The following is a 16,997-nucleotide window of genomic DNA, read 5'->3' as shown; positions in this document are numbered from 1 at the left end:
GGCTACTTTAGGCAGTAATGATACTAGATATAGACAGGCCCCAAACAATTTCTTCAGTCTATTCTCCACAGCTCAAATACCGATTTTGAGGTTCCCAGAATCTAGAACTTCTCCTCGACACATGAAGGGGAAGAGCCTAGGTATGTCATACAACTTAGTAAGTGAGGAACGACTTTACAGTGGACAGATCAGGGAGACAGAGGTTCCAAAGATCAGAAGCGAAGGGCATATATGATCACAGAAGATGATGTAAAACGAACTCACTCATCTGTAAACTATGGATGATGAGTGTATCTGATTGATAAGAATGTCAGCCTCAAAAGGACAGAGATTTTGTCTTTTTTGTTCCCTGACATATTCCCAGTATATAAAGTATTCAATAATATTTACTGAAAGAATTAAAGTACGAAGGATTAAGTGAGAATATGTGTAAAATGCATAGTAACTGACAGATAAGTGCCTTCCCTGATTCATGTCCACATCTGGGTATCTCCTAAGTTTCCAAAGTAGTTATAGTAAGACAAGTAGCAATCACATGGCCATTGTTTATCCTTGTGTAATTTTCCTATTTACCCTGGCAAGGACTAATAAGCATAGTTGCTTTGGAGTACTGATTCTTTCAACATTACTTTCTCTTCTTTTTTGGGAGGTGGGAGGGGCAGAGGGAGAGTGAGAGAGAGAATCTTAAGCAGACTCCACACTCAGTGTGGAATGCGACCTGGAGCTCGATCTCACCACCATGAGATCATGACCTGAGCTGAAATCAAGAGCTAGATGCTTAACCGACTAAGCTACCCAGGTGCCCCACTTTCTCTTTTTTATCAAGGCAACACAACCATCTAAAATATAGAAATATATAAAGAAAATAAAAATTACCCATAATCTCACTATCCAGAGAAGAGTACATGATACCATTAGATTCCAAAGGAATATAATTACCATTTTATAGATTTTCTAAAATCAATTTCTTTATTTGCAGAGGTCCTGAACCCCCAAATTAGGTGAATTCCTTTCTTTCCCTTCAAATTAGCTTTGGAGAGAGCCTCTCAAATGCTAGCTAGCATACCTCACTTAGCACTATCCTGTACAATGCTGATCTATTATAGAGGAATATGTCAAAAAATATTTTTATGTTTAAAACATACATCTACATCTAAGTATTGATATATTCCTATCTATTAAAATGTTAAGCTATGTAACTGATCTATCTCTCCCTACATATATACCTGTAGAGAGATACATCTATATAGATAAATATGAATAGACTAAAAGGAATGCCATCTTATGTGTTCAGCTAATCAATGCTGAAAGGCTGCACTGCGTTCTTGTTGGAATGATGCTAGGTAATCTGTCTGATAACTCTACTGAAGTTTCTTTTACTGCCCTTGTAATTGTTTCTGGTGAATACTTTTTACCCACTGTAGCTAAAAAAAGTGAGTGGTAGTGCAGGACTTGGTAGATCCCGAGGAAATGTATTACTCTGCAGCTTTTATGGTAGCCATAAGAGTTTCTAAAAAAATGTTAAGGAAAACAAGAGGATATCAACAGACAATAACAAATGAAGAACAATTTTAAGAGGGTACCTAAAGAAAGTAGATTTGAAGACCTATTGTGACTTCAGAGGATATGAAAATCACAAGAAGACCACCAATATGCAGTGGAAAGACCCCATCTCCACAAGACTGAACCACTCCACCTACTCTGTGCTGTGCCCACTATTGGCTTCTCCCTGTTTCCAGAACTGTAATCCCACTCACAAAACTGAGTATGCATGTCATGTCAGAAATGTTAAACACAGGGGCATCTGGGTTGGGCGTCTCACTCTTGATTTTGCCTCAGGTCAAGATCTCAGGGTTGTGAGACTGAGCCCTTGTTTGGGCTCCACGCTCAGTGGGGAGTCTGCTTAAGATTCTCTCTCTCCCTCTCTCCTTCCCCACTGGGCTCTGGCATGTGCGCTCTCTCAAATAAATACATCTTAAAAAAAAATGTTAAACACAGGAACCTGTCCTCTACTTAAGCCAAAACTCAGGAGCCTGTTAGTCTGTGAAGAGAATAGAAGCCCACAGCAGGTCCATCTCAGCTCTCACTGTTCTAGTCCTTAGATGGGTTCATGTTATACAAAAATAATGCGGAAAATTGATTTCTTGGCTTGTTTCTTCTAGGGTATGCTAACTACAACTCTAAGCTGGACCTTTTAGTCATTCCTCATTTACCAGTTACTAGGAAGAATGTTCTTCCCTTTCTGAAGTCTGTACCTATCATTAATAAAAAGGTCTCAAAATATTCAAAGCAGAATCTATCATTATGTAATTTTTTATTATTTATTTTTTAATTTTCAGATTTTACTTTTTTAAAAGTAATCTCTACACCCAGTATAGGCTTGAACTCACAACCCTGAGATCAACAGCCAGACACTCCACCGAATGAACCATCCAGGTGCTCCAAGTATGTAACTTTTAAAACATTTGATACCAACTCCAATCTGAAGGTCAATAGTTGAACATCAAATATTTTTTCCCAACTGTTACATGTGAAGGACTGGTACAGTAGGGTTGATGATGACTTTTATAACAGAAAGATAAATATATTTTTGGTTCTTCTAAAAACTCAAACACTGATTACTGGTGGAATTCCATTTTGCAACTGTAATGAAAGAGAGCTAACAGAAACAAAATCTTTCTATTTATCTCTCTTTGGGATGACATCATTTTAAAGTCCATAAAAATTTATCTCAGAAGGTAAAGACTAAATTTACCTTATTTTCTTCTAGAAATTTCAACTTGATAGAAACATCATTACGCATTTTATCGTATTTTTCCTTATGTGCTTGAAACAGATGCTGTGACTGCTCAATCTTTGGCAGAGTGTTGGCATCACGTGGTCCAAGATTCAGTTCTTCCAAATCAGTGCGATATGCATCATATTCAATCCTGGAAAGAACAAAGTAAGTGAAGCATATTACAAAAACAGAGTGAAATAAGTTCAGGAGGTGAGTTGAAAATATATGGCAGTCTCATGTTACATATTAACAGATAATTCTCATACATATATTACACCTTATACTTTTAAAATCATATATTTCTTTAATACAAAGAGCTATTAATACAAGCATGGGGGGGAGCTGCTTATTAATCTCATTAACTATTTTTCCCAAAGTACAGTATTAACTGACAAGCAGAATTTCCAAAATTTAAAAACCAGTTTAAAAAAACAGATGTTAAAACCTAATGCCAACAAGATCAAGTGATCTATCTCACATGGGAATTGGTTAATACCAATAAGGCAAAGCATATGAAGACAGCAGACTTTAGGATGACATCCTTTAACTGGTAAAACGAAGCTACACTGAGAGTCAGCAGTCCTGAAAGTATAGTCTAGCCAGCAAGGCACAACAGAAATATAATGCAAGTCACATATGTAACTTAAAATTTTCTAGTAGTCACATTAAAATAATAAAAATTAATTTTACCTTTTAAACAATATATTTTATTTTACCCAATATATCTACAATATTATCATTGCAACATGTCATCAATGTGAAAAGGTTGTTAATGAACTATTTTACTTTTTGGGGGAGTAGTAATGAGTCTCTGAAATCCATCGTATATATTACACATCTAATCACATCTCAATTTAGGCTAACCACATTTCAAGGGCTCAACAGATACATGTGGCTAGTGGCTACCATATGGGACAGAGTAACTCTGGATGGATTTCCGTAATATTAGTATTTAGAACATGACAATGGCATCTATGACAGAGCACTTAACACCTTGTGCTCGTTTAGATGCCTACTCCCTAATATTCTCCTACCACTAAAATAGTTACCCCCACCGCTCCATGATCACACTGCACCTCATAATGTCTCCATCACAGCACCTGTGTAAGTACACTACCAACTTGCTTATTATAAAACAGTGACTTATCCAGCAGTCTCTACTATTCAGTACTCAGTTAAGATCACTGTGACCTCTGATTTAGTCAAAATCAGCATCACAAAACTTATGCCCCAGAACTAAAGCTCTTTATTCAATATCTAAAGTACTATCTACATCTCTTATTCTGGCAATTAAGAATATTTTAAAGACTTACTTATTCTTTTTAGAGAGAGCACGTGCACATGAGGTGGGGGGGAAAGGCAGAAGGAGAGAAATACAAGCAGACAGACCCCTGGCTGAGTGGGGAGCCCAACGCAGGGCTCCATCTCATGACCCCAAGGAACATGACCTGAGCCGAAACCGAGAGTCAGACACTCAACTGACTAAGCCACCCAGGCACCCTTTAAGAATATTTTAAATAACATAAACTATATTCCAATCTGACTTGAGAATTTATTTTTATCTTGTACTGAATTTAACAAACTTGACCTTTCAGGGCCAGAAGAGAATCATTCATTCACCGATACACTGATTTATTCAACAAATATTAAGTGAGCCCCTTCTATGTTCCAGGCACTATGCTAGAAACCAGAGCTATAAAGATGAACAGATAAAAGTTTATCTCCAAGAAACCTGCAGTCTAGAGGGAGAGAGACTCTTAAACGACAAAATGAGGTAACGCTAACTGCCATGAGGGAGGGAGAATAAGGGAGAATGGAAATCAAGATGAAGAATTACCTAATTAGGTATCTCAGAACAGAATTAAAACACTTAAAATTAAATTTTAAAGGATGATAAGAGCTTCCAAGGTGGACTGGGGCAGGGAAATAGAGCAATCCAGGAAGAGAAAAGCACAAACAAAAGCACAGATTTGTAAGATACCACGATACATTTGGGAAGTAATTCAGTATGTCATAACCTGAAGTTGGAGCACGATAGTGGAAGGAATTAAAAGTCAGACGGGTAGGCAAGATGGACATTAAGCAGGGCCTACAGGCCACACTAAAGGGATCGGATTTAATCTGGTAGGTCAAGTTATGTGATGGGAAGCCATTTAAGAACTCTGCTCTAGAAAGTGACATGTTCTACTTGTTCAGAATAGAACTAGGCATCTCTAGTAGTAAGAAATGGAGGATAGACCAGAGTAGATTAAGAAACAGAAACAAGGAAACCAATTAGAAGACCATGGGCAAAAGAGAAATGAGTCACTGAATCAAGACAATGGCAGTGGGGCTAAGAAGGGGAGACAGATATTAAAGATTTAGGAGGCAAGACTGACTTGGTAATGGTAACAAGTAAGTTAAACTCCATGGGTTCTCTAGGCAAACTGAAGGACCACTCTGACCTTTGCTGCCTCTCATGTCTTGAGCTAGTTATTTTATCTCTTTCTGCTGCAGTTTTTCATCTATAAATGAGAATAATAATCTCCATTAAAAAATATAGAGTACTTAGGATACCTGGTAATAACTAGTATCTTTAGAGTGTTTATTATAATAGCCAAATTAGAAGAGGAATAGCCAGATGTAAATATACTAAAAACAACAAAAAATGAAAGAAAAAATGTAGAACAAAAATAGTGATATATGGTGATTTAACGTGAAGATAAACATCCTTCATCAGCCTTGGAGCACATTTCTAAACAATAAGATTAATATAAACATAATCAAAGTTATAATACTGACCTTATATCCCTTAATTTTTACATCCAGAGTTTGTAGATGGTATCAAAGTAAAACTTTCCATAAGAGCTTCTCTAACAGTGCTCATTACCACCAGGAAGAGAAGCACACTAAATTTTCAAAATGCAACTCCTTCAAGGTTGCCAGTCTGAACTGAATCCATATCAATAAAGTTAGTGATAGTTGGTTACTTTATGGCTTATGTAAAACTTCTACAGAACAGGTGTCCACATCTGAGAAGTCTTGACCACAACTGACTCCCTTGTTGGTGGTGCTGTGGAGAAGTTTTGAATGGGCCGTTACAAGATTTTCTATACACAGAGCACCAGAGGGCTGGAAATACTTGTACACAATGCATAATAGGGAGCATTAAAAGGCCACTGGACATTTGCCTAAATTGCCACTTTTTGTGCTGATCAAATAGCTGACCCATGCCCTAAAAGTCAGTAAATTCTGGTTCTGACAGAGAAGAAAATTCAGTTACTGAGAAACTTTTAATCTAGGGTTCTTTTTAAATGTTATCCCTCTGCAGGCAATGTTTTCGTATTACAATAGTGAATCCCTCAGTTACTTCAATAAATAGTATAGGAAAGTCAAACCCCAAGCTAAGCTTAATGAATAAAATCACATTGTAATTTCAATAAAAAGAGAATAAATTATGAGGTGAGGTCATTATTGTTGTCAGTTTTTAAACTACACACATAGGTGGTTAAAGATTTCCTGATAACCAGCTACCAAGTACATATAACCTGATTTATAACTCTGTTCAAAAGTTTCAAATAAACCCATATATTAGACAGATTGAGATTTTTATAAAATACTTTATTTATCTATTTGAGAGGGAGAGAGAGAAAGAGTGTGTGCTCGAGCAGGGGAAGGGGCGAAAGAGGGAAAGAGAGAATCTCAAGCAGACTCCCTGCTGAACACAGAGCCTGATGTGGAGCTCAATCTCACGACCCCAAGATCATGACCTGAGCCCAAATCAAGAGTCAGACACTCAACTGGCTGAGCCCCTAGATTGAGATCTTTTATCACTTTGTACTTTAAGTCAGATATCTCAATATAAGATGTGAAAATTATTATTAAAGATGTTATTTTTAAGTAATCTCTACACCCAATGTGGGGCTCACAACCCTGAGACCCCGAGTCACATGCTCTATCGACTGGAGGTGCGTCATAATTTTTTAAATAGATATGAAAATTTGAGATAAATCCAGTTCAAGTTTGAGACTGAATGATCAAAAGTAAAAGGCAGAAAGCCAATGGGCTCTCATTTTGGCTTTGAAATTGGCTCCAAATGAACAAACATTTAACCTCCAGAGGAATTTTCTCCTCCACAAATTAAAACATGACTCATGTACTGTTCAGTGACTTATCAGATGAATTTGTCCTTCTTTACTACAGGCTAATATTTGAAAAAAAAATTTTTATTTTAAAGTAAGCTATATGCCCAACATGGGGCTTGAACTCACAACCCCAAGATCAAGAGTCGCATGCTCTACGAACTGAGCCAGTCAGCCAGTCGTCCCACAATATCGGTTAATATTTTTAAAAGTGCCTTAGAAAGAATGGCCAAAAAGATATTATATGCTAAAATAAAACATATTTTAAAATATACTAAACAAAAATATGTTTTAGGTACTAGAGATATTTTCAGGATAGGCGGACAATTACAAAGTACATAAACAGAAACTAGATTCATGTAGTTCTTGACTAGGAGGTGGTGGTGGGAATTTGGGAACAAAAGAATTTTCATCTTCATAACCCAGAAAACAATCTGAAAGACTAGAAAATAAGAATGCTTAAAAGAATTAAAGAAATAAAAGGAAAAGAGTATTTATTATGAACAAATTAGGACAACATGAATAAGGAACAGATTTGGAAAAGAACCAAATAAAATTTATAAAAATAAAAAATATACAGAATATTCTTTTGAAAAATACAATGTCCACGAAAAGATTTAAATAGAGACTGGAGAACCAATTACTAAGAGTGTTACCGAAGGGATTCCTATTGAAGGGTATCTTACTGAGAAATTCCTTCAATGTTATTGAGGGATATCCTATTGATGGATTCCTTCTGTTTATTTTTTTCCACCTTCTGATTTTAATACTGTGTTAGTAAATAATTCAAACAATGAAGAAAAGTAAAAAACCAAGTCCAAAACCTAAATAGGGCACACAACCCCCCCTCCACCCTTCTCCGACCAAACCACCACAGCTATTTATCTTGACCTTCATATCCAAGTCATTAAGAACCACATGTTAATGCTAAACCTAAAATTATAAACACAGAATAACACAGAAACATCTCTTCTTGTGAAAAGATTAAAAGTTAACTTTCCAAAGGTTTTGGGCTTTTACTCATGTGAAGCATAAGGAAATACATACTTAAGAAGAAGCACTCAAAAACTAGATCAGTTTAGAGTTTTCACAGCTATTTCTCATATCATTAAACTAGGGTAAGGGGCCAAAACATAAAGTTACACTTCTAAAAAGTATAGTTTGTACTTATCCTCAACTATGCTATAAAAAGAATAATGGGAAATACGGATTTCAAGTGTTCAGAGGGAAAAAAAAACCTCAAAGTAAGTCAGAATAGAATGAATGGGAGAAAAATTGGGCCTGGACTCAAAAGTTGAAAATGCTACTGCTCATCTGCTAAAATGTACTTAGCTTACCTAACAGGATGAGATAGAGAAATTAATGTGTGTATGTGTGTGTGTATAAAATGTATGAAAACACTGCATTATAAACAGCTATGAAAATATGTAAAAGGTAAAATACAAAAGAGTTTGAAGCTGATTATAACCTAGATAAGTGGAAGGCTAGGTTGTTGGTATCCACAACATAAACAAAATCATGGAAGCAAAAATGAGCTTGTATATTGAAGAGAAAGTGAAACTGCAAGTCCGGCTATTGTACTGCTTCTACTGGGAAGCGACAGTGACAAGAACGAAGAGAGGCTTACGGCCAGATTATAGAAGGCATCTAGTAACTACCTAGTAGAACACAAGGCCCTGTCCTTTTCTAAGGAAGTTGGAACTAGGAGATCCTCTACCTCCCTAATTCTCTGACAGGCAGGGTTGGGCACATGACCAAGGCTCAGTGAGACACTCTCTAGGCAATGAAGCAAAATATTTAGGGGCCTTTTGGAAATGACTTATGTAGCTGTGATAACATCCAGTACCAGAGGTACCCAGCATCAGGGTCCTAATTAGATTCCTAATTAGATTCTTCTGAGGCATTATCTTGATTTTGATTCCTGCTTGTTTCTAGAATCTGTTCTCCTGCCTTTCTCTTAGTTCTATGGGCTATCCTATAACGTTCTACTGCATTCTTTTTCTGCCCATGTTAGCCAGAGTTGATTTCTACCATATGCAACCTAAAACCTTAAGTGAATTATGTACCATCTGTAAGCAGACAATATAATGAAAATTTATTACCTACCTGGCACTTTCATATTGTTTCACAGTCATTAATGTGTCTTCAATTGTTTTATTCACCAAAGTGTTCACACTGGCAATGAAAAAATTAATGGCTCCAAGAAGAGTCTCCCCATTTTTAGCCAGTAGCTTCTGGGTATCTGCGTTATAGCCAAATTCTTCCTAAAACAATAAAAATCACCTTAACATATCCATTTATTAGTGAATGTGACCAAAAAAATCTCAAATGTATCACTAATGGGAAAATATTCGATTTAGAAAATATCTGATTTAAAATATTTAGCTATAGAAGTTTTCTTCTTTTAATGCTTAAATAAACAAATCTAAATCACAGCTAGCTATATAATTACCAAAAAAGTTGAGTAAACCAAAACTGTCATCAGCTCAGATGTATAGCTAGAATTAAGTAATTTTAAAAAGTTAAACTACTTTGTACTAGAAAGAATATTTTCACTTCCATGTTTTGTTTTTATTATACTGTAAGCACAGCTGTTAAGAAAAATATAGCAGATTATTAATCAGAGAAACTACAACTTTCACAACCAAATTAGGTTAACAATTGACTAAAACTTTCAGACATAAGACAGATTGCAATTTTTGTGTTTTGACATAATCTCCTTGGTGTATAAATATTAACAACGCACATTTCTTTGTAAATTCAGTGACTAGTTGACTCCCAAGCTCAGGTCTACGTAGGTACACAGCTGGGGAAGGATCACTCAACACCAGTTCGAGTTCATTTGCTCTGAATAAACCGAGTCTTGGCTTAGAAAACATTACGTGTGACTCCTTCAGAAATGGCAAGTACTAACTCTAAATTTTCAGTAGTGAAAGACTGGAAAGCTTTAACAGATTATCAGGACATATCCGAACAAATAAAAAATTTGATCATAGCTTACTGTAAGATATATCATTCAATTTGAGAATTCTGAAGTTTGTTATGAAATACTTCTTAATGTCAGCTGAAAAATGTAATACGAAATTAAATATAATCTTAGAAAATGCAAGTTTAATGCTGGTGCTATAGATATAGTTAAATTTCTAGGTGATAAAATATCCAATAAGTACAGGAAAGTAAAATTATTGTGCTGGGTTTTAGTATTTTCGGTTGGACAGGGACATTTTCCATTTAAGAGACGTCCATGTAAACTTTTTTTTTTTTTTTTTAAGATTTATGTATTTGAGGGGCATTTGGGTGGCTCAGTCAGCTGAGCATCTATCTGCCTTTGGCTCAGGTCATGATCCCGAGTCCTGGAATCGAACCCTGCATCGGGCTCCCTACTCAGCAGGGAGTCGGCCTCTCCCTTTGCCACCCCCCCCACTCATGCTCTCTCTTGCTCAATCTCTCTCAAATAAATAAATAAAACCTTTAAAAAAATAAAAAAGATTTCTATATTTGAGAGAGAACACACGCATGTGCATAAGTCAGGTGAGGGGCAGAGGGGAGAAGGGGAGAGAGAATCTCAAGCTGCCTGCTGAGCATGGAACCTGACCTGGGGCTCCGTCCCAGGACCCTGAGATCATGACCTGAGCCGAAATCAAGAGCTGGATGCTCAACCGAGCCACCCAGGCGCCTCAACACTGTTCACTTATCACAATTTCACATTATAAACACTGAAAATGCCACAAGTCCTAATTAGCCAAAGGGAGATCTATACAACCTAGAAGGCTACTTTTACTAAAAACAAAAAAACCTATAGCATAGTAAGACGAAATAGCAGCAGATTGAAAAGTTGTATAGCAGAATTTGGAATACTATATTTACAATGAAAAAACCGGCCTAAATTCAAAGCAGACAGGAAGAGTTAACTGCCACTGTTCTGTTTCATTAATATAAACCCTATCTGTAATTCTGTGAAGAAAATAGAAAACTTAAGATTTTAACATGTAATTTAAACTTAAGTGGTTAGAACAGAAAAGCTTTTTTTTTTAGGTAAGGTACAAGAGACATAGTAGTAAAAGATATAAAACAATTGGGACACTAGAAAGAAATGAATATACATATGTATACGCATTATAAGAAACATAAATAATTAAATATGCTTTTTGGGGCATTGAAAAGTAAAACAGGATTCATAAACTTCATTTAGTTGGTAAGTTATTTTAGTATTTTCGGTTGGACAGGGACACTTTATATATTATAAACTGCTTTAACAATTACAAATAAACTAAATAACTAAATATAAAGTAATCAAAGGGTATATACATTAAGAACAGGGCTGTGGTTCTAATCTGACACTGAACAGGGAAGGCCAATACAATTCCTCAATATTTGCTTGCTTTGTACAGAGGGAGAACAAAGTTTCAAAACATTTGATTTTTTTTTCTCTTTAGCAGCTCCTATATCATTTACAACATTTACCAGATGTAAATGACCACTATTTCCCCTTAAACTTATACATGAGGACCAAATAACAGAAACATCTGACTAGATCTAAAACACCCAGTTTTAGTACTATAAATTATTACCTAATTAATAGCAAGTGGGTTAATTTAAATACAGAGCAATAAAAAATTATACTCACAGGTACTAATTGATAATTGACAATAATATGGGTTATGTGAATTTTTCTAATCTTGATGTAGATGTTACTCTAAATTGTGTAAATGTTACTCAATTCTCTAAATTGAGAAAAAACAATTTAATGAGGTGAGGTGCCATGCTTTAACAGAACTGGGAGTCAGAGGCATGTGATAAAATGGTAAAATTTGGGGATTCAAACAGTTTTGGAGTTTCTATCTTGTTCTGCTACTGACTGGATTTATCTGTTTTGTTAAATTCTTTGTGTGTCAATTTCTTAGTAATAATATGAAGATAATTCTCTTACAGTTTGATAGGAAGTGTAATGAGTGAGACAACTTGCTTAAAGTTCCTGATATTACAGACATTCAAAAAAGTTTCAGGAGCTTGGCCATTTCTACTGCTCGATACTGTTGTTTCTCTAGAAAATGAAAGAACTGAGCTAATCTTAAATTCTTCCCCAACTCCTAAATGCCGCAATCCCAAAACAGCTATCATAATCATAATACTTTATTCAGTGCCACTATGTGCCATACCTGTGCTAAGTGTTGTCAATGAGTCTCAGTTAATATGTCAGGAGGAAGTGGACACCAGCTCTTCATCACTACACTATCAACTTTTTCTCAAAAAGAAATCAGCAGGCAAGGAAGAGAGTTACTTTGCTGGCTTGCATGTGACTGATCCTGATGACCAAGGGAAAGGAAACTGAACTGCTAAAGAAGAATATGCATAGAATATAGGCAACCTCTTAGGACATGTCCTAGTACTCCTACCATGCTCTGTGATTAATGGCAATGGAAAACGACAACAACCCATTTCAGCCAGGACTACTAATGGCCTGGACGCTTCAGGAATGAAGGTTTGGGTCACCCCACGAGGCAAAGAACTGACAAGCTGAGGTGCTAGCTGAAAGCCAGTGCACTATGGAATGGGTAGTAGAAGCTAAGTAAGACCTTGTGACCATCTGTAGAAATGAAGACTATAATTGTTACGAGTATTCCTTCCTTATTTTGTTATCAATATGTGTGTATACGTATAAACCAAATAACTTTGTTTTCTTCCCTCTCTTATCCCCTTGGCATACAACATAAGATATATTATTAACTTTATATCATAGTATTCAACTTACAGGATACCAAGGAAAAAAGTGAACGTCACTCAAGGACTTTGCATCCTCTTCTGGGGAAAAGGCTAATCTGTCTTTGATAGCATGCAGGATAGTCATGTCATGTTAGGTGAACGTAAGACTTTGCTACTGCCTTTATTTGGAGATTAAGTATAGTTTAAGGATACGTAAGTGCTGCTAAACTGACAAAGGGTAGACTGTGATGGTTAATTTTATGTGTCAACTTGATTAGACTAAAGTGGACAGCTGTTTGGTCAAACACTGTCTAGATGTTGCTATGAAGATACAGATTTTGTAGATGTGATTAACATCTGCAATGATAAACATTATAGATATGATTTAAAGTTGACTTTAAAGAGATTATCCTCCAGAATATGCGTGGACTTCATTCAATCAGTTGAAGACCTTCAGAGCCAAAAAGACTAAGGTTTCTTGCAGAAGAATTCTGCCTTAACACTGTAACATTAGAAATCTGGCCTCGGTTTCTAGACTACTGACCTACCCTTCATATTTCAGACTTGCCAAGCCCCACAACTGTGGGAGTCAATTCCTTAAAATAAGTGTGTGTGTGTGTGTGTATGTGTGTGTGTGCGTGTGTGTATTATGTACATATCTCTATGGTTTTGTTTCTTTGGAAAATCCTGATACAAAAACATCTATCCTGTAAATACTGATTCCAAATTTCAAACAATCTCTAATAGGTTCTAGTTTACCATTATTTTTATATTTATAAACACTGATTAAAATGTTTAATCCAATAAATTTTCTATTTCTTACATTATTTATTTCCTTCAAATCACTTCTGTGTACACATTTGCCTTTAGCACTTGTTCACTAACAAATTATATCAAGTATATTTTGGTGCATAAGTCATCATAAAAGAATATAGTATGTCTTTTTAGCAAAATAGGATAGTCCAAATTCTTGTCAAAAAATGTTGCATGGGGGCGCCTGGGTGGTTCAGTTGGTTAAGTGTCTGACTCTTCATTTCGGCTCAGGTCATGATCTCAGAGTGGTGGGATCGAGCCCTGAGTCAGGCCCTGTGCTGAGCATGGAGTCTGCTTGTCCCTTTCCCTCTGCCCCTTCCCTCACTTGTGCGTGCCTGTGTGCGTGCGTGTGTGCACGCATGCGTGCTCTCTAATAAATGAATAAATAGAATCTTAAAAAAAAAGAAAAATGTTGCATGATGGACTCATGCCTATTGAATGACTAACTAGATAAAAATACCTGTGGTGATTAATTTTACATGCCAACTTGGCTAGGCCATGATGTCCAGATTTTGGTCAAACATTATTCTGGGTATTTCAGTGCAGGTGTTTTTCTGAATGAGATTAATATTTAAATTGGTAGAGTGTGAGTAGACTGCCCTCCACAGTGGTAGTGGCTCTCATCCAATCAACTGAAGACCTTAACAGAACAAAGACTGAATGCCCTGGAGCAAAAAGGAATTCTGCTAACAGTCTGCCCTTGCATTCAAACTGCAACTCTTCCTTGAGTCTTTAGTCGGCCAGCCTACCCCACAGGTTTTACATGTACCAAGACTCCAAAATCCTGTGAACCAGTCTCTTAAAATACATCCCTCTGTATATCTACACATCCTGTTGGTTCTGTTTGTCTACAGAACTTGACTAATACAGTACCATATTTCCTTTCTGTCCTTAAAAATTCACTGACTCTTGAATTTAAGAACATTCATCTAGGATATCATCATCAGAAGACTCAGACAGGGATTTCACTTGTATTATCTATTTTGCCATCATTGTTGAGTCACTACTGCTGTCCCTCTGCAGCCATCTTATGATTTTGTCTAATAACTGTGAAATATCTTCCTCTGGTATTGTCTTCTCTTTGCCATTATATGAGCAAAAAATGAAAAATTCTAAATTTTCAACTATGTTGCAAAAACATTAAAAAAAGACTACAAAGGGTATTTATCTATTACATTATTTTTTAAGGCGATGCCAGAATTCTTTTGTTTTCTTATCATTTTAGTAATTTTTAACATGGTTGGAAATAACAGATGAGTAGTGATGAAATAATTCCCAAGATGATGAAATAGCAAAATGTTTTAAGATCATTAAGATCCCATACTGTGTCTTTGATTTCCAATGGACCCACATGGCAGTTCCAAGATAAAAAGTTGTATTCTGGTGGCACCTGGGTGGCTCAGTTGGTTAAGCGACTGCCTTCGGCTCAGGTCATGATCCTGGGGTCCTGGGATCGAGCCCTGCGTCCTGCTCCCTGCTCCGCGAGAAGCCTGCTTCTCCCTCTCCTCTGCCCCCACCCACTCATGTTCTCTCTCATTCACTCTACTCTCTCTCTCTCAAATGAATAAAAAATCTTTTAAAAAAAGTATTGTTAAAAAAATAAGTAAATGTTTGCATTGGAATAAAACTCATGAACTATCAAATCCTTACAAAGGGTTAGAGATGCTCAAATAAGAAACTTAAAAATTAAAACTGGGTCTAACGGACTTGAATACTTAGGATGAACCTCTCAGTTCTGTTAAAAAAAAAAAAAAGGATTTGACATCTAGAAGATAATAAAAGTACCTACTAGCTACGACTGAGCATTAAATGAGCTAATACATACATAAACCACTTAGAACACTACCTGGCATATAGTAAATCCCCAATCTGTATTAACTATTATAATTAGCAGGGTCTACTGAGTGCAGCATCACTGGTAACACTGCTGTTAACACTTCCCCAGACCCTATACCCTGGCTACCTCTTTCCTTACTGTGGGGATTTTTCTCTCTAAAGATTCCACTTAAAGATGTAGCAGGAGATCATGGAGAAATAAAGACAAGTCTGGTGTAGCTCCTCCCTGTGCACATGCACAGGCGAGCCCCACCCAGAGCTCCTGCTCCTGGCCTCACTGTCTGTACATGTCCTTGGCTATGAAAACAAAACCAAATATGTGTATGTTTGTATATATAAAACAAATAAATTACACAGATATGATTTTCAGCTCTACTTTTTTTTATTCATTTATTTTATTTTTTTAGGATTTTATTTATTTGTCAGAATGAGAGACAGAGAGAGAGTGAGAGCACATACAAGCAGGGGGAGCATTAGAGAGGGAGAAGCAAGCTCCCTGCTGAGCAAGGAGCCCGATGTGGGACTCGGTCCCAGGACCCTGGGATCATGACCTGAGCCAAAGGCAGACGCTTAATTTACTGAGCCACCCAGGTGTCCCACTCTACCTTTTATTAAAAAAAGATTTTATTTATGAGAGAGAGAGAGAGAGCGCGCACGCAAGCACACATACAGGTACATGCATGAGCAGGGGGAGGAGCAGTGGGGGAGGGAAAGGGACAAGCAGTCTCCTGGCTGAAAGCACTCAAACACCAGCTCAACCCCAGCACTCTGATCGGGATCATGACCTGGGCCAAAAGCAAGAGTCATATGCTCAACCTGCTGAACTACCTGAGTGACCCACAGCTCTACCTTTAATTACATGAAATATTTTAAAAGAACACCAATTCCAAATTTATTAAGAGTTAAGCAAATCAGAAATGTAACAAATTACATCTTCGAATACTATTGCCATTCTCCTCCTCCACACTCTCCGACAGTTATTTAAAATAATCTTACATGTAGTTCTAGTGACTTCAAACTCAGGTCAGCAAATGCATCTCCAAGTTGCCTTTGGGTGTGCACCATCTGGAAAAGCTGGGTTGACAATGTCTGAGCCAGTCTTAAAATATTTTCATATTTTTTCTTGTTATCTCTTAATATATCAATCTGAGCTTCAAGTTCAAGGTCCACAGTTCTCGATCCACGGCCTAGCTTCTCAGAGATAATTTGCCGAGTGCACTAAAAGTGGAAAGATGCACTTTGTTTAGGAAGAAAAAAAAGAACAAAAGAGAAAGGAATAATATAGCAATCCGAAGTACAAATACTACAGCATTTGACATATACCATTTTTGGCTTCAAACAAGCTACCCTTAAAAAACTGAAAATTGTCAGCCCACTTAGAAGTTCATCAAGATTCAAAATAAACTTACCAGACATCTCTAACAGCTACTACTAACCAGAGGAAGTTTTAAGACTTAGAGAGCTAATTTATATACTACCAGATGAGCTCCCTCATAGAATCATATTTCAGGCTTAGCATACTTCGGTAGATTATTTACAACAACTGAGATACTTGGCATTGATTTAAGAACCTGAGCGGGCTGTTAATATAGGAATAATAAGCATATCAAAATTCTATTCTTCTGTTGTTTTCAAACGCTTTTTTTCCTTCTATCTTCCTCTTAAATAGCTGTGTGTATGTGTGTGAGTAGGAAGAATGAAGGGAAGAAAGGAAGGAGAAAGAGATAAGAGGAGGATGGGGAAGG

General features: G+C 36.6%; 1 protein-coding gene across 9 annotated transcripts in view; it reads right to left on the bottom strand.

Annotated features, from left to right (window-relative positions):
- Nucleotides 1-16,997, bottom strand: part of ARFIP1 (ARF interacting protein 1) — a 128,964-nt gene that overhangs the window by 30,441 nt on the left and 81,526 nt on the right. For 8 of the 9 annotated variants that reach the window (XM_025874329.2, XM_025874324.2, XM_025874332.2 and 5 more), the window contains 3 exons: nt 16,249-16,470; nt 9,007-9,164; nt 2,756-2,930 (listed from right to left, as the gene is read on the bottom strand). In XM_025874329.2, the coding sequence (XP_025730114.1) occupies nt 2,756-2,930; nt 9,007-9,164; nt 16,249-16,470 (555 nt within the window). The remainder of the gene's footprint in view (nt 1-2,755; nt 2,931-9,006; nt 9,165-16,248; nt 16,471-16,997) is intronic. The other variant, XM_025874334.2, reaches the window with a different exon arrangement.

The sequence above is a fragment of the Callorhinus ursinus genome, unplaced genomic scaffold (assembly GCF_003265705.2).
Source record: "Callorhinus ursinus isolate GAN/ISIS: 27379988/994484 unplaced genomic scaffold, GSC_fseal_2.0 scaffold4, whole genome shotgun sequence".
In the NCBI taxonomy this organism is placed as follows: Eukaryota; Metazoa; Chordata; class Mammalia; order Carnivora; family Otariidae; genus Callorhinus; species Callorhinus ursinus.
Note: the sequence above shows the minus strand (reverse complement) of the source record. Positions and strands in the feature narration are given on the sequence as shown.